At 41.7% G+C, this 18,370-nt stretch overlaps 1 protein-coding gene across 1 annotated transcript in view; it reads right to left on the bottom strand.

Moving 5' to 3' along the window:
- GRIP1 (glutamate receptor interacting protein 1) overlaps positions 1–18,104 on the bottom strand; it is a 754,369-nt gene extending 736,265 nt beyond the window's left edge. The window contains exon 1 of the mRNA XM_086400127.1: positions 17,997–18,104. Within this exon, the coding sequence (XP_086256253.1) occupies positions 17,997–18,054 (58 nt within the window). The 5' untranslated portion in view covers positions 18,055–18,104. The remainder of the gene's footprint in view (positions 1–17,996) is intronic.
- Positions 18,105–18,370: the final 266 nt, after the last annotated feature.

The raw sequence follows: 18,370 nt of genomic DNA, 5'->3' as shown, positions 1-18,370 counted from the left end.
TCTAGATGAGCTTCTAGGTTATATTCATAATTAATTTTTCAAATATTTTAACCAATTGTTGCTGTTACCAAATATTTATTTTAGCAGGAGAAATTTGTGAATAACCCCTGTCCTCCTCATGAGATACAAGGATCTCCAAATATCCTGGAACCCACTTTGAAAAGCAATCCTCAGGTAAATTAATCATTCACAATTACAAGAAAACCTGGACTTGTCTTGTATGTGATCTTATAATTAGTACATTCTAGATTTTACTGACACATACTTTTAAACAAGAGACGCAGTTTGATCCCTGGGTCAGGAAATCCCCTTGAGGAGGCATGGCAACCCACTCCAGTATTCTAGCCTGGAGAATCCCATGGGTAGAAGAGCCTGGTGAGCTACAGTTTATAGGGTCACACAGAGTCAGACACGACTGAAGTGACTTAGCATGTACACATTTTTACACCTACTCTTAAAATCTACTACAGCCCTGCAGAGTAGATATTGTTATGGTCTTTTTACAAAGGAAGAAACTGAGATGTCAAATAATTTGTCTAAGACCAAAGAACCAGTTAGTGTAGGAGTCAGTATTCAAATTCAATTCTAACTCTAAAAGCCAAAATCTCTAATTATCCTGCAGTATAATCAAGTTTCCTAAACTGTTTTCCCACTATAGAAAGTAAAATTTTGATCATTGAATATTGTTCCTCATCCACTGCATATACCCCAACTCTAACTGACATGATAAGGAACCCGTGAGGGGCCTTTGATTCATTTGGGTATCTCCCTTGAGTTAAATGGGCTTCCATTGTGGCTCAGCTGGTAAAGAATCCGCCTGCAATGCAGGAGACCTGGGTTCAATCCCTGGGTTGGGAAGATCCCCTGGAGAAGGAAAAGGCTACCCACTCCAGTATTCTAGCCTGGAGAATTTCATGAACTGTATAGTCGGGGTTGCAAAGAGTCAGACACAACTGAGCGACTTTCACTTGAGTTAAATAGTCTGCAGGAGGTATAGCCATTTAGATTAGTCCATCAACAAGTGACTCCTAATGCCTGAGACTTTTCATGCCAGGCATTAAAAAAAAAAAAAAAAATAAGGAAGGAAAAGAATTGATCATTACTCTGATATTTTAATGTTGGGGCATGAGGAGGGAAACCAAGCAAATACTTTGGGAATTTAGAAAGAGATAAAGTAGGATCTTGAGAGGATAAAGAATCACTGATAAACAAGCAAATGACAGTTTCCACAGGAAAATTAGTTGCTAAAAAGGTACTTTGTAGGGAGGAACAATTGCATTAAATCGGTTTCCTTTCTCTAGGTATGATTTATGGTCATGATGAAATTTGAGATTATCTCCCATGCAATCAATCATATCTAAAGAAAAAACGTTGCATTATTAATAGTTAAGAGTGCATGTACCTATGAAAACAGCTTAGAATTATATAGGGACTTCCCTGGCAGTCCAGTGGTTAAGATTCCATACTTCCACTGCAGGGGGCATGGGTAAGATCCCGCATGCTGTGTAGTGCAACCAGAAAAAAAAAAAAATGATGCTATATAATAACACTATATTTTCCTAAAAAGAAAAAAAAAAAATATATATATATATATATATTCCCTAATAGGTTTGCTATATAACTAAGCAGCCCTTTGGTTTCAGTAATAAACAAGGAAATTGATTAAGTACTATTTCCTGTATTTCACATTAAGAAAAAAAAAACAAATGACATAATAAATTATTCAATTAAAGGCTGTTTTTTATTTTACTCCATTAGAGTACAATGAATTGGCTTAGAAAAAAAGGGCAAAAACACTAATCTTTACTGGCATGTTAATACACACTTGGTAAAACCAACTGGACTCATCTAGGGGTGGAAGGAAGTTATTTGAAAGATACTGCCTTCAGTTCTCTTTTAAAATCAAGAATGAAAAAAAAAGTATAAATAAGGAAATATGTAAACTACTCAGACTTGTTTTTTAAAAACATCTTGTCCTTGGCATAACTTCTTCAAATGCCACATATAACAAAAACAAAAAATATTTTTTACTTAAAGCAATTGCATGATACAATCCAATGCTAAGTCCTAACATCAGGTGGTAAAAAACACTTTACCCTTGACTTGAACATGGTTTTTGCCTCTAGAGAGAGGAGAACAAATAGACTTATTCCTTTCCTACCATGATTTCTCACAATGCCAACTGATTTATTCATTCATTTTACAAGTGTTAAATATCTACACAGTGCCTTGCACCATGGTAGATGGGGTGGACACAAATAAGACTATGACAGAGCTGCTGACACAACAATCATATTTTAGAACATCAGGAAAAAGATTTTCACTGTAAAATGTTCCTCTGTCATTTTTCTGCTTTACAACACCAACTGTACCATCAACAGAGGTATATTCTAGCAGAAAAATATTTATAGCTTTAAGACATTAAAGAGCACTTTTCAAGAGCCAGTCTACAGATTGCCAGTAATGGAAGGGAAACTCTCTCTCCTCATCTGCCATCCTCCTTCTTCTTCAACCCCAAAGGGGAGACTGGGACTGATATGGCTGCTGTTGTAGTCACCAGGTCACATCCTACTTTTTTTGTGATCCTATGGACTTAGCCTGCCAGGCTCCTCTGTCCATGGGATTTTCCAGGCAAGAATACTGGAGTGGACTATCATTTCCTTCTCCAGGGGATCTTCCCGACCCATGGATCAAACCCATGTCTTCTGTGGATTCTTTACTACTGAGCCACCAGGAAATACCTTATGGTACTAAAATTTTTCCTGGTTTCTCTTCCCCTAGAATCAAAATGCATGAAGCTCAAACACATACCCTGCAATCAAAATGTAAATAGGAACATAACTACTCCATCATCTGAAAACCATTCCTCTTGCTTTCTCAGTATCACTGCCTTGGCACCTCTATTCATTCAACAGATATTTACTAAGCACCTACTGGGAGCCAAGTACTCTTTTGTGTGCTGGGGGTGGTACAGTGAAAAAACTCTGCCCTCAAAAGACACATGTATCCCATTGTTCATTGAAGCACTATTTACAATAGCTAGAACATGGAAGCAACCTAGATGTCCATTAACAAATGGATAAAGAAGTTGTGGTACATATACACAATGGAATATTACTCAGCCATAAAAAGGAACACATTTGAGTCAGTTCTGGTGAGGTGGATGAACCTAGAACCTATTATACAGACTAAAGTGAGTCAGAAAGAAAAAGATAAATATAGTGTCCTAACGCACATATAAGGAATCTAGAAAAAATGGTTCTGAAGAATTTATTTACAGGGCAGCAGTGGAGAAACAGACACAGAGAACAGACTTATGGGGAGAGGGGAGGAGAGGGTGAGGTGTATGGAGAGAGCAACATGGAAACTTACATTACCATATGTAAAATAGACAGCCAACAGGAATTTGCTGTATGGCTCAGGAAACTCAAACAGGGGCTCTGTACCAACCTGGAGGGGTGGGATGGGGAGGGAGATGGGAGAGAGGTTCAAAAGGGAGGGGATATATGTATACCTATGGCTGATTCATGTTGAGGTTTGGCAGAAAACAACAAAATCCTGTAAAGCAATTATCCTTCAGTAAAAATAAATTATATAGTTAATTAACTCATAAAAAAAAAAAACCCTGCCCTCAAACATGCTGGTCTCAGGATGGCTTTACAACAGTCTTAAGAATTAGTGAGTTTTTGGTGATGTGAGTTAGGTCTATTCATATTTACCAAATTCAAATTAAAAGGGAATATTTTTAAACATAAGAGTACACAAGTACACATCCCACTAGCCACCAGGATGAAGATGCTCATCACACGTCACGGAACCTCTGAAAACTACCGAGCCTGAGCACTCACAAGAGCATGAGAGTGCAAGAGGCAGCTAATCTCTAAGCACTGCTATGGAAATAACAGCCTCTCTGAAAGCATCCTAGGGACCCCCAGAGGCCACCAGACCTCACTTTGAGATTTGCCAGTCTAGGGTATGGCCATGTGGCAGATATCACAATTGAAAGAGAGGATACAGGACTGAAAAACGAAGAAACGAGAGGGACAACTTATGTGCATACTGAAATCACAAGAATTATGCTAGAAGTAGGGCTGGAACAAGTAATAGTAAGCCAGGAGTTAATATGGTCAAAGACCACAGAAAGTGACCGCAACAAGGAGGAACCACGGTTTTGTGTGGTCTCATGGCATGATACTCAAAATTCAGGATTTTTAGAAAGGAGGGAGGAATGGTCTGAAAGAAGCAAAGAAGGACAAAGAGGACCTTCTGCTCCTCCTCCAAGAGTGTGTGGGAGAAAACAGCCACCAACTGAGAGGGCACAGAGGAAGCTATGACTATGTCATCTGTTCAAAAGGAGCAGTTTTCAGACACCTAAAGATGCAATTCATAGGAACATTCCCTAAACCACTGATTCATCTTCTGTTCCTGCCTGTTATGGACTGAATGTCTGTGACTCCTCCCCATGGCCAACCCTGCCAATTCATATGTTGAAACCCCTTATCCATAGTGTGACTGTAGCTGGAGACAGGGCACCCAAGGAAGTCATTAACATTAAACCAGATCATAAGGGTGGGGCCCTGATCCGACAGGGTTATTGTCCTTAAAGGAAGAAACGGTAGAGAACTCTCTCCACCCCAACCCCCGATCGTGTTCCCACTTGAAGGAAAGGCCATATGAGCACACACAGTGAGGACGCAGCCACTGGAGACACTAGAAGAGAGCTCTCACCAGAAACTGACCAAGCTGACACCGTGATAAGGACTTCTTGCCTCCAGAACTAAGTAAATGCATTTCTGTGCTTTAAGTCTCCCAGCCTGTGATGTTTTGTTATGGCAGCTCAGACAGACTAATACACTGCCCTCCTTCCTTTTTTGTTGACAGTATGAACAACAGAGGCTGAGAGGGTAAGGATTTTGAGTAAATGCAGTCACTGAAGGCAGAGCCCAGATCACACTTGATAATTTTACATGACTGTTGGTGAAAAAACTGGGACTGCTTTTTGGTAGCAGGGTAAGGACAGAGAGAGAGATAGACAGGGACAGAGATATATCTCAGCATTCAAATTCACTAAAAAGCCAGATGAGGTGCTTCCTTACTTCTTAGAAGATGTGGCACTACAGGTGTCTGATTCCAACCAGGCAAATTTTCATTCTCTCAACTAAAATTATAGCTGGGGGGGAAAGAGTAGTGAAATAGTTACCAAGAGACCAAATTTATATTCCCTTGTTTAAGGTTCTCATTTAATGCAAATATGCCCTGCACAGAAAAGTAAATATTTAAAAAGGAACACTTGAATTTATCTGAAAGTCTAATTTTAAATGCCACTGTCTTTTAATGAACAAACGTGACCCTTGAGAAGAGGGCAAGGTAGACATCCTTATGGTGATCAAAGTTCAGGACATCCATGCACACATCTGTCTTTTTCAATGGAACCTCTGAATACTGGGAACAAGAGAAATCCTAGCCAACAGAAGGGCATCAAGGAGAACTAGTCACAAGTTACATTCAGGATACACAAACAAATTAATATCTATCACATTATTATCTGAATGTTTACCTACATTAATTTCTATTCTTTTGCTGTTATTTTTAATGTGATAAAGTGAAAGCTACATTTACTAATCTTTTCCCAAATGATGAACTGTACCTAAAACAAGATATAAATTCTAATAGTTTATGCTGTCAAACTACCAAATTTTCATATTGTCTGCTATATTTAACAACTGTGAAATGAACACTTTGCCAGTAAAACATATATATTTATTAATTCTAACATTAATTCATATAAAAAGTCTTGACTGTACCTAGTGATCTTTTCTAAAGATCTTTACTCAAAATACAAAGTAAATCTTTAAAATACATCAATATCTAACAGAACATGCACACTGTAATTTCACGGCCAGCCATGAGAAGAAATACGTCAGTTCTCACTTTCACACGTTTGCTGATGAAATACAAAGGGCAGATTTCTAATAAAACTATTAGGTGAGAAAGTTTGTGTACAAGGTAGGTTGACAGAAGGTATTGGTCAAAATTACTTGCCAGCTTCAAGCTAAGTTATCTCTGGGTTGTTAGACAGTTCTTCTCTATATGTTTAGATGTTGACATCAGAAGGTAGCAAGAATACCTGACATTCAGATCTTAGGGCCAGGTGCCCACCTAATTATGGCCTACTGGACTCTTCCCCCTTATCTATTATTCACCTCTCTGACTCCCATCCCTTCCAGTTTTAAGCTTTCAAGTCATTTAAGTCACTCCAGATATCTGGAACTGCAGAGAAAGAAGAAAAAAAGAGAAGAGAGGGACAAAAGATCAGATGGAAGTACTCACTCTCCTGCAAGGATTCAAGATGCATGCCAAGTACAAGAGGAGAGAAAATCTGATGTCTGTTCAGCTTTGAGGACATTAGTGAATACTCTGACCAATGATCCTCTTTGCTAGCATGAAGGTCCCTTACTGGGCACAGGCAGAACTCAAGGTGGCATCGGGACAATACAGTATATACGCAGAGGGTGCCGTAACACAGGGAAGGATGATGGTACCTCCCAACATTCCTCAAACTCCATAAAGTGTCAGGGGAAACTGCTCTGTTCTCTGGCCTCCAGGAGGGATACAGAAATGTTGATAGGACTGCAACCTAGGTTGGGTTTTGACAGAAAGGTCACAAGTTATAAGGATCTTACAACCAGACTCAATGGCAAGGTCCAGGAAGCCCAAATGAGCTGCCAGAATGACATTCAAAGGCCAAATGGGAACAATCTCACTTCAGTGGATACCAGGACACAAGGCCCAGTCACCAAGCATGCCAACTCCAGGGCAGTGGATGCAGTGAGGGTCACACAATGAATAAAATGCCCTTCACCCAGGGCCATGAGGATACTAAGCTTTCCTGTTCATTTAATCACCATCTTGGAATGAGAAAGGGGAAACCCTTCAGAAATGAAACAATGAAAAAGCCTTTAAACTGAGACTAATGTGCTCTTAATGGACAAAGTCAGGTGTTTTCCATCTTCAGTAGGAATGAGATCTTGAAGGTAAAGTGAAAGCAGCTACAGAAAATAAATTACATTTCATTTGTTAGTTCAGTTCAGTTCAGTCACTCAGTCATGTCTGACTCTGCAACCCCATGAACCGCAGCATGCCAGGCCTCCCTGTCTATCACCAATTTCCGGAGTCCACCCAAACCCATGTCCATTGAGTTGGTGATGCCATCCAACCATCTCATCCTCTGTCATTCCCTTCTCCTCCTGCACTCAATCATTTCCAGCATCAGGGTCTTTTCAAATGAGTCAGCTCTTTGCATCAGGTGGCCAAAGTATTGGAGTTGCAGCTTCAATATCAGTCCTTCCAATGACCACCCAGGACTGATCTCCTTTAGGATAGACTGGCTGGACTTCCTTGCAGTCCATGGGACTCTCAAGAGTCTTCTCCAACACCACAGTTCTCTTTATAGTCCAACTCTCACATCCATACATGACTACTGGAAAAACCATAGTAAGTCCATTTTCACACGTACATACATCCACCTTTCAGAATTCTGCTTCCCAACCCCAGCTACATAAATATATTCTAAACCAGCACTATTCAAAGTAAACCAGTACTGTCCACACAGGCACTGTAGACAGTGCCGGTCAGGAAACTGCTTGTTACCTGTCCACGGTTAGATGAATAGTAAAAATGAGGGTAGGTGTTTAGAAACTCCTGCAGCAATTTGGCATTGCTCCAACATCTAAGTCTGTGATGAATGGGCTCATCTTATTGAACAGGATGCAGTGTGGACAGACTCAGGTAGAAAGTTTCATATGACGCAATCACTCTAGTTCCACACAGACTGGGGGAAATCCAGCCCTTCACCATGAGCAGTCAGAGGTACTAATGTCAGTTCAGTTCAGTTCAGTCACTCAGTCATGTTCAACTCTTTGCAACCCCATGAACTGCAGCACGCCAGGCCTCCTTGTCTATCACCAACTCCCGGAGTCCACCCAAACTCATGTCCATTGAGTTGGTGATGCATTAAGCCATCTCATCCTCTGTCGTCCCCTTCTCTTCCTGCCCTCAATCTTTCCTAGCATCAGGGTCTTTTCAAATGAGTCAGCTCTTCACATCAGGTGGCCAAAGTACTGGAGTTTCAGCTTCAACATCAGTCCTTCCAATGAACACCCAGGAATGATCTCCTTTAGGATGGACTAGTTGGATCTCCTTGCAGTCCAAGGGACTCTCAAGAGTCTTCTCCAACACCACAGTTCAAAAGCATCAATTCTTCAGTGCTCAGCTTTCTTTATAGTCCAACTCCCACATCCATACATGACTACTGGAAAAACCATAGGCTTGACTAGACGGACCTTTGTTGGCAAAGTAATGTCTCTGCTTTTGAATATGCTGTCTAGGTTGGTCATAACTTTCCTTCCAAGGAGTAAGCGTCTTTTAATTTCATGGCTGCAATCACCATCTGCAGTGATTTTGGAGCCCAGAAAAATAAAGTTTGACACTGTTTCCACTGTTTCCCCATCTATTTCCCATGAAGTGATGGGACCAGATGCCATGATCTTCGTTTTCTGAATGTTGAACTTTAAGCCAACTTTTTCACTTTTCTCTTTCACTTTCATCAAGAGGCTTTTTAGTTCCTCTTCACTTTCTGCCATAAGGGTGGTGTCATCTGCATATCTGAGGTTATTGATATTTCTCCCAGCAATCTTGATTCCAGCTTGTGCTTCATCCAGCCCAGCGTTTCTCATGATGTACTCTGCATATAAGTTAAATAATCAGGGTGACAATATACAGCCTTGACGAACTCCTTTTCCTATTTGGAACCAGTCTGTTATTCCATTTCCAGTTCTAACTGTTGCTTCCTGACCTGCATACAGGTTTCTCAAGAGGCAGGTCAGGTGGTCTGGTATTCCCATCTCTTTCAGAATTTTCCACAGTTGATTGTGATCCACACAGTCAAAGGCTTTGGCATAGTCAATAAAGCAGAAATAGATGTTTTTCTGGAACTCTCTTGCTTTTTCCATGATCCAGCGGATGTTGGCAATTTGGTCTCTGGTTCCTCTGCCTTTTCTAAAACCAGCTTGAACATCTGGAAGTTCACCGTTCACGTACTGCTGAAGCCTGGCTTGGAGAATTTTGAGCACTACTAGCATGTGAGATGAGTGCACTGTAGATCAGCCTAATTCTATTACCAGCTGCACTGCCAATACTAGGCTTGCATTTAGGACCACAACGGCGCAAAAGAGGCCAATGAGAATGGAGGACTTCACAAGAAAATGATGTGCTCATGCCCAAGAAAGACCAGATGACATCAGACTATTAAGACCAATGTTCCATGGGAGTTTAACCAGAGAATAAGTGACGATACTATTTTCCATAGCAGCAAGTACCACACTCATACCACCAGAAGGAATTTTGTTCCAGGCAAATAACATCAAATGGCATGAAATATATGTTCATTTCAAAGACTGATTTTTTCAGTAGTTTTGTTTATATTTCATTTGTAAAATCTGTTTGGGTTTTGTGGTTGCATGAGAGTTATAAGCATCAGGAGTTTATATGTAGTTTTACATTAATACATATTTAAGTAATGCAACAGAAATAAAGTCTGCAGTGGAGGTCTGCAAGAATTTTCCCTTCTTTAAAAAGATTCCATGCACAATTTCAATTTGAGAAGTAATGGTGTCTTGGGCACTGTGTTAAGGTCAGAAGCCTGGATGGGAGAACAGCAGAAACCGAATAGGGAGTGGTGGCAAAGTGCAGTCAGCATCTGTACTAAACACTTCCAAGCCCACTGGGGAAAGAGGCTGCCTGGAAGAACTGGGCAGCCTGTAGGCATGTATTGTAATTTAGTTACATCATTTGAGTTATTTTGTTATAAACAGGAGCCTAAGCCGGGAACTTCATAACAGGGTTGAACTTCATTTTGGGAGACTAAGAATTAAGAGAAATATCAATAACCTCAGATATGCAGATGACACCACCTTTATGGCAGAAAGTGAAGAGGAACTAAAAAGCCTCTTGATGAAAGTGAAAGAGGAAAGTGAAAAAGTTGGCTTAAAGCTCAACATTCAGAAAACTAAGATCATGGCATCTGGTCCCATCACTTAAGGGCAAATAGATGGGGAAACAGTGGAAACAGTGTCAAACTTTATTTTGGGGGGCTTCAAAATCACTGCAGTTGGTGACTGCAGCCATGAAATTAAAAGACGCTTACTCCTTGGAAGGAATGTTATGATACACCTAGACAGCATATTCAAAAGCAGAGACATTACTTTGCCAACAAAGGTCTGTCTAGTCAAGGCTATGGTTTTCCCAGTGGTCATGTATGGATGTGAGAGTTGGACTGTGAAGAAAGCTGAGCACCAAAGAATTGATGCTTTTGAACTGTGGTGTTGGAGAAGACTCTTGAGAGTCCCTTGGACTGCAAAGAGATCCAACCAGTCCATCCTAAAGGAGATCAGTCCTGGGTGTTCATTGGAAGGACTGATGTTGAAGCTAAAACTCCAATACTTTCGCCACCTCATACAAAGAGTTGACTCATTGGAAAAGACCCTGATGCTGGGAGGGACTGGGGACAGGAGGAGAAGGGGTCGACAGAGGATGAGATGATGGATGGCATCACTGACTCGATGGACATGAGTTTGAGTGAATTCCGGGAGTTGGTGATGGACAGGGAGGCCTGGCGTGCTGTGATTCATGGGGGCTGCAAAGAGTCGGACACGACTGAGCGACTGAACTGAACTGAAGAATTAAGATTTCTTTAATGAAAGTTTCCAGTTTATGAAACAGAACTTAGGCAAAGAATGCCTCCGGAAATGGCCAACTAATAGATGTGATTAAGAATGCCAGTCTTTCAACAACTTCTTCCGTTTGTAATATAACCATGTAGCAATAATGGCTCTGACCCCGTAACAATTTTAGGAGGTCAGTATGCCAAGAATCATCACTACTTTCAGATAAGGAAATGGAGGTTCAGAGGCACGGTCTGTGCCTAGACCAGATAAATAAGAACATGGCCAAGAGAGGACTTTAATCCACTTTCCTAATTTTGAGTCCAGTATTAGAAGTATTTTTAAATTTGATTCACAGAGAATTTTGTTATTTTTAGAAAATAATAATTTTTTAAAACCTCATCCAATTCGGTAAGACAATAACTACCACTTTTCTCTTTTTTGGTTAAAAAATCATTTTAAATTCCAGATCAGTATTAGGAAATAAGTGGGCAGAATAATAATTATTTTTCCTTTAGGATTATACAGTATATGAATTTTATATGATTAGAAGAAAAACTAGTGCATATTAAACTATCATCATGACCCAGCCTGGCACCCAATCACTTTGGTGGTCCTCTATTTTTACTTCATTCTACCAGATTAGACTTATATTTTCCCCCTCCTTTTACATAGACTGTAAAGGAGGGAGTAAAGAAAGGCAACATGTTGTGGAAGGAATACCAGGCTTTGTATCAAGATGCTGGGTCTCAAGCCACTACTGTGAACCTAATCACTACCTCCCACCAGAGACCTATGCCCTCTACATGTCCCTGCGTTCACCTGCTCACCAAGTCCTTCTTCTGAGAATCTCTGCATGGCCTGCAACAAACAGGGCAGTAGCCTCCTACCTGATTCCCACCTCTCCAGTCCCTCATTTTCCTAATCTTTCCTCTTTGCTACCGAGGTGACCTTTCTAAGATGCAAATCTGATCCTTTCACTTCTCTGTTGGAAAGCCTTCAATTAACTTTTCATCCCTGGCTGGATACAATCTGAACTCTGCCACCTGGCATACAAAGACCTTCCAAATCTGGCCATCTCTGGTCTTATCTTCTCCAACTCAGTTTCCCCACTTGTCATGAAATACATATTCTTATTCTACAGTCCATATGCATGCTCATGTTCTATACTTCAGCCCCTTAAGAAACCAGTAGTGGTTCTTAGAATATTTCATCTCATAATGCCTTGAAACACACTATGCCCCCTGCCTGAAATATCTGTCCTCACATCCCCTCCTAACCTTCTGAACTCTTTCCCTTCCTTCAAGTCCTTTACCATCTCATCTGTGCCACATCCTTTGAGAGCATTCCAAGAAGCTTCACTCTTCCCACCTGCACTCAGCACATTCAACCCCTCTTCTCTGCTCCCCTAGCATTAATCTGTACAGAAGGAGATAGGCTATCATATCCATGACTCTATATTTAATAATCCCCTTGACAATGGGAACAATGATTCTTCTCATCCTCAGCACCCATCATGTAATTCGGATGTCAATAAATGTTTTCTAAATGTATGATATGTGGCCTTGGGTACATTTGCCCCTATACCAGAGTTTCTTCTTTTTCATGAGAGGTCAGACTAGAATATATCAAAGACCTTGGCCTCATAGAGCTCTGGTTTTAGCACAACTTTTCACAAAACACTGGGCTTTCTTTATAAACGGTTTATGAAGTTTTTAGAGGATAAAAACATATCATTTCATCATCAGGACACCTTGAGATGTCAAGTTTACAGATCTATACCAAGATATCATAAAAAAATAATACTGGATGCCATTACTGAGCCTTGAATTATATAAAAGGAACTGACAGAAATTCACCTACTCTTGTTAATTTCATTTACTCCTCCCATGATGTAGATGTTACCTGTCTTCATTGTGAGAAGTTAAAAGATCACAGAGCTAGGAGGCACTGAAATGGCTTTAAACTTACTGCTGTGTGACTTCAAATATCTTGTTCCCCACCACTGCGCTGGGTGAGGCGAAGGAATCTATCTAGGACACTAGCCTTGTCTCCACATTCTACTCAACAACTGATTTGGTGCTTAACGTTTAATCACTGTTGAAAGGCAGTAAGAAATTCAATCAAGAACATTTTAATCAGCAGATGTACTTAAAGAACTTAACTTTCCCATGAAACTGACAAAACACCCTTTGGCAACTAACCTGTCTAAACAAGTAGATGTCATGAATACGGAATTTTGTACCAATAGATTTTTATACTTACATTTAGGACACCTTTCAATTTAAGAAGAAATAAACTTTCTTAAAAGATAAAACATGAAGTTTAAACTCAGGTTTACTCTTGTGTTTGAACAGCATACTCTGTTAGACGTGCTACTTTGTATTACTACTCTTCTTGTATTTTGTATTACTAAACTACTACTGTAATTTAACTGGAAATAAACTGATCAATTCCTAAATGCCTTAAACCATCAGCCATCATACAGCATTTAATAGAACCATTTTAAAACCCATGATATTCAATTCTCAATATCCTTTGCCAAGTTAACTTGATGCTTTTTTCTTCTTGAAAAACCAAACAGGCTGCGACAGAAGAAAGCATTATCTGAAGTCCCTTTGGCCACTTGGCCTTCTGATACATACCAGACTAAGAGTTCAGATGGATGGCTTTAATTAAATAAAATGCTGGCAAACTAGCAAATGCACAGTGGTTATTAACAATATAGTATTAAGAGTTTCCTAGTTCATCAGTTAGGAAAAGTACCTAATTCCTGTTCATTCTTGCCTTCATGGCAAACACTCTGAAAAAAAAGGAAAACTATGTAATATTTCAAGTCCTGTGGGGAAAAGCCATTCATTTACATGAGTTTAAGTTTAATCAAATAATTCCACTTAGAAATATGTTGGCATGCCAATCCTTACAGTTACAGTTAGCAAACCTATCTAGCAAAGTCAGTTTGTCAAAAGTCCAAAATATACTTTGGAAGCTTTTCCACAGTATATATAACTATAAAACTCTACTTGTGAATTCTTAATGAAATATTTGGTGGCAGTTTATTAAAATTCAGTCCAAAAAACCCATAAGACATTATAATGTTAATATAATGCTAACAACTGTATCTTAGGAAATGTAACAATTTCTTTTTCAAATTATCTTCTTTTTAGAAACTGATGTCCTAAGTCTTGGCTTTGTCACTTTAGGCAAATTTTTTCATTCTCTGGGCATTAATTTGTCCCATTTGAGGAAGTTATAATACCTACCTTACTGGCATATAGTAAGGACGGTACCAAATAATGCTCACGAAATGTCAAACACACATGGTCAATGCATAGCAGACTTTCTGTACATTTTTATTTCTTCTCCTTTCCCCATGCCACTCCCTGATCAAAAATCAATTTCAAATTGGACTTTTTTATTAAGTGGGTTATGTGGGGTAGGTAGTCCATCAGTCCTTCCAATGAACAACCCAGGACTGATCTCCTTTAGGATGGACTGGTTGGACCTCCTTGCAGTCCAAGGGACTCTCAAGAGTCTTCTCCAACACCACAGTTCAAAAGCATCAATTCTTCAGCACTCAGCTTTCTAGATCACCAGATCTCCTTGTGATATGGAAAGTGAAACAAACCAAAGATATAATAAAGGCACACTACCTAGGCCCAAGTGAAACAAGCCGCAGATGTAACAAAGGCATGCTTCGTAAGCCCCCTGTACTTTCACGTGGATGTTTTATAAAAACTAATTCTTTATGTCCAAAATGATCGAAATACTCTCATCTGACAAGACAGAAGCAAAACCCCAGACACAATCATTCCTACAAATGTTCAAAGCGAAGTTCTCGGGTTCACTTGTAGATCTTCAAAATTTAAGAGAAGCACAGAAAGGCAAGGGGGAAAGGAGCTATACAAATGCATGCATTTTCCTCTAGAGAATGTTGTACACACACACACACACACACACACACACACACACTTACTAACCAAATCCACACAAATCAGTAGGGAAGCTACAAGGCAAAAGAAAGGCATCATTAATTACTGAGGCACCTATTCCTTTACATTGAGATATTCCTTCCATTCTTATTACAGATGATCAGCTAATAAGTAGATTAAAACAAAGAATAAATTACTTAATTTAATTTGATTGGAAGGAATATTCAATAGAACAGGTTTCAGAATCATTTCTCCTCTCCTAAAACATTTACCCAAAGTGTATTAGGTGGTTTCTTAAAGGATTGGGTTTATCAGCTCAGGCAAAAAATCGGGGGGAGGACAGAGAAATGTGTCTTGAATTTTAATAGTACGTGGGTGAATTTTTACCATACATGGGTGAATCTTAACCTGTCATTTTGGAAGTGACTGCATTTACTGCAACAACCCATATGTTACAGTTTCTCTGCTCAGCACTGCATGCAGTAGCAATAGTTTACTCGGTATCATTTTGACAGAGGCATTCAAGATGAACCCAAGTTATGAATGGTGTGTAGGAATGGCTTGAAATTAAAGAGATTGGCCAAACCTCTCTTTGTATGTGACAATACCAAGAGGCAGTTTCCCTAAATCTTTGAATTGAGATTAGCATTTTTTTCAAGAATAATGCTAAACAATACATGTTCAAGTATGTGGTCCTTAAAGAAGCCAGCAGCCTGTATTAATTTGCATTAAGTTGCAGAAAGAGATTTAGCTAAATAAAATCTACAGGAAAAAAATGTTATGCTAGAGTAGTCTCCATAATGGATTTTAGAATGTTTAAATGTAAATTGGAGTTGGGGGCCGGGGAAATGAGGAAAGAACAATGGTTCTATGAGCACAACTAACCTTAGAATTTAAAAGATTCTAGAAATCGACTTTTTAGTCAATGTTATTCTCAGACAAAATTTTAAATGTATTTGTTTCCTCCACGCTCATTACTTTCCAAAGCAACCTGACAGTTTAATATTTCTGTTTATATTTGACAAGAACCTAATTCAACACTGTTTGAATCACTTAAAAAGAAAAAAGCTAAATACAATCTGATTTCAAATTCGAATAGAAAACTGCTCATTATTTTACAATAAAATTCTTTCAAAAGGATATGATCATCTCAAGCAACGTCCTCTGACATTTGCATTAGAAATCATGTAGGCAGCTCAGCTCATTCAAATACACACACACACACACCCATGCACACACACACAACTGAAACACAAACATCAGGTGGGAGATTTTAAAAGAAACAAAACACACATATGTGTACATTTCCAATGAAGCAGGACCTCAAAAAGAAATGCCACAACCAAACAAAAACAATACTAATTAGAAAAGCATCGCATAATATAAGCAAGAAGTAAGAAACATTTCAAGTGAAAAAAGACACCAAGTAACAAATGGTCCCTGTTTTCTCCTACTGGAGAAGATAAGGCAGAATATCCAGTCTGACTTCCATTGTTATGTTCTGGAGGAAATTCAGTCTTATCTCCATCCAGCAGACAAGGTGATCATCTTCCAAAGTTTATTTCTAAAAGACATACAGGTACATTTTGTCACAATCCAAAAATCTACCCATTTCAGCATTCTGATAAACCTTGCTGGCAGCACTGCCAGATACATTTAACTCCAAGTGCCCTGACTTTTGGTTCAGAGCCCAGGGACTGCATGCCTGACAGAAGGCTTTCATTAGTGCTTTTTAGCTGGTTATAAATTGTTGGTACTACTATTTGCACCTTTTAAGATACTATCCACGAAGGGAAAAAGCAGAGGTGTTTCTATAGCAGGGGTGTCTTTTTGAGTGGATGAACAGTAAATTCGGTCACCAGAATGTGTGCTGGAAAATGAATGCATCTCTAATCTCGAATAAGGAAGTGGTTAAAAAGGGATGAATTCCCTGAGTCATTAAACAGGATATAAACCAAAGACAGGTTGTGCCACCTAGAGAAAAACTGAAAAGCGTACATTCGTTCTTCAGTAGTAGGCATTATTTCCAAAGCTTGAAACTTTTGGCATGACCAATAACCAAACCACCCTCCATGCCCACTCATCACTCAGCTGGCTTCAGCTCCACTGACCACTCTGCCTTCTCCACTCACCAGATCGCAACTCCCACCTGCTCTCCCCGCCCACGCACCCAAGCAGCTTCATTTAACCTCAGCACTGACGGCTGCACAGCCCTTGCGGACCCGGCATCCTGAAACCCTTCCAATCCTAAAGCATTTTCCTCGAAGCACTGCAGGCCAGGGTGAGAGGAGCCGAGGAATAAAGCCTGTGGACCATGCCAGCCATCCTCCCGCTGGACGGTAACACAGCCGCGGCGCACACCTCTCTAGCCCCCGGGGGCTAGAGGAAATTCTGGTGCACTCAGTACATCATATCCAGGTTACCGAGCTGAACTCCCCAGCCGACCTCCGCACAATCCAAACACTGTGAAATGACCTCAACAGAACCGAGCCTTAAAGGTGGTCAAAGGCCTTCAACTTTCCTCCGCCGCAAGCCACTTAAAAGCAACGTGCCCAGTACACTGGTCAGGCTGAAGCACAAAAGGTCTCCAGGCCACCTGGCACGGAGAGCCGCTTTTTACGAAGAAAATAGACAGCAATTATGAAAAGCCCGCAGTCCTGCGGTATGAACTTGACAGCGGGGATTGCGCTGGGGCATAACTCTCATTTCCGAGGCATCACTCCCAGCCCCGGACCCTCAGCCTCGGGGGGCAGCTTTCCCCCTCTCGCCCTTCCCCTGCGGAGACATGCGGCAGCGCCCACTTTTCGCCCCCAAGCTCTTCTTCCTCTCCTTGCTGAATTCCCCAGCAACTTTGGGCTTGGCAGTACCATCAAAGCCCAGCCATAGGCCGGGACACCGCCGAGGCGGTCGCGGCAGCGAGGAGGAAAGTTTGAGAAGTCACTTCAAGCACCGCAGGACCGCCCCCGTCCCTCCTCAGCACCCAGCTCACAGACGGCCGCCCGGGGCTCCACGTGCGAGCGGGCCCAGGAGACGCTCTCCAGGTCCCCACAAGTCCTCTCCAGAAAGAAAATCTTTGCACAACCGAAAAGTTCCCTGTTGCAGCACCTTTCTTCCCTCTTCCCCTACCCCCTACCCCCTCCACTCCACACCCTCCCCCCTCCCCATAAAAAATCTATAGAGTTCGCAAGCCGCCGCCCGGACTCGCCCGCGGCCCACGAGGGCGCGGCGCCCCTCCCCCGTCCTCCGCGGACAGGAGGGAGGGAGCCCGGGGAGAGGGAGGCACCGGGGCGGCCCCCGGCCCAGACCCCCTCCCCGGCCCTCCTGGCCCGATCGCCCCGCTCACCTCTCTCCTGCTCTTCCGCCTGCAAGCAGATGGGGATATTCTTCTTCCACCCCGGCATGGTGTCTGCTCCCGGGGCTTGCTCTCCGGCTCGCTCCTCCTCGCCCGCTCGTTCTCCGTCTCCCGGGCCGGCCGAGTCACCCCGCGCCTCCCCGCTCGCCCTCCCGGGCTGGCCGCGGCGCTCTCGGGACTGTTCAGTAGGGCTGGGGCACCGAGGCGGCTCCCGGGCGCATCGAGGCGGCGCCGCGCGCCCCGCGCTCGCCGCAAACTCGCCGGCGGCTCCGGGTGGCGGTGGCCGGGCCGGGCGGGCCGGGCCGGGCAGAAGGGGCTGCAGCCGCGGTGGCCGCGGTGTGGCCGGGAGGCCGGGCCGGGGGCGG

Source organism: Bos grunniens, chromosome 5, assembly GCF_055505025.1.
Source record: "Bos grunniens cultivar Pamir isolate PY7600 chromosome 5, Bosgru_T2T1.0, whole genome shotgun sequence".
Taxonomy (NCBI): Eukaryota; Metazoa; Chordata; class Mammalia; order Artiodactyla; family Bovidae; genus Bos; species Bos grunniens.
Note: the sequence above shows the minus strand (reverse complement) of the source record. Positions and strands in the feature narration are given on the sequence as shown.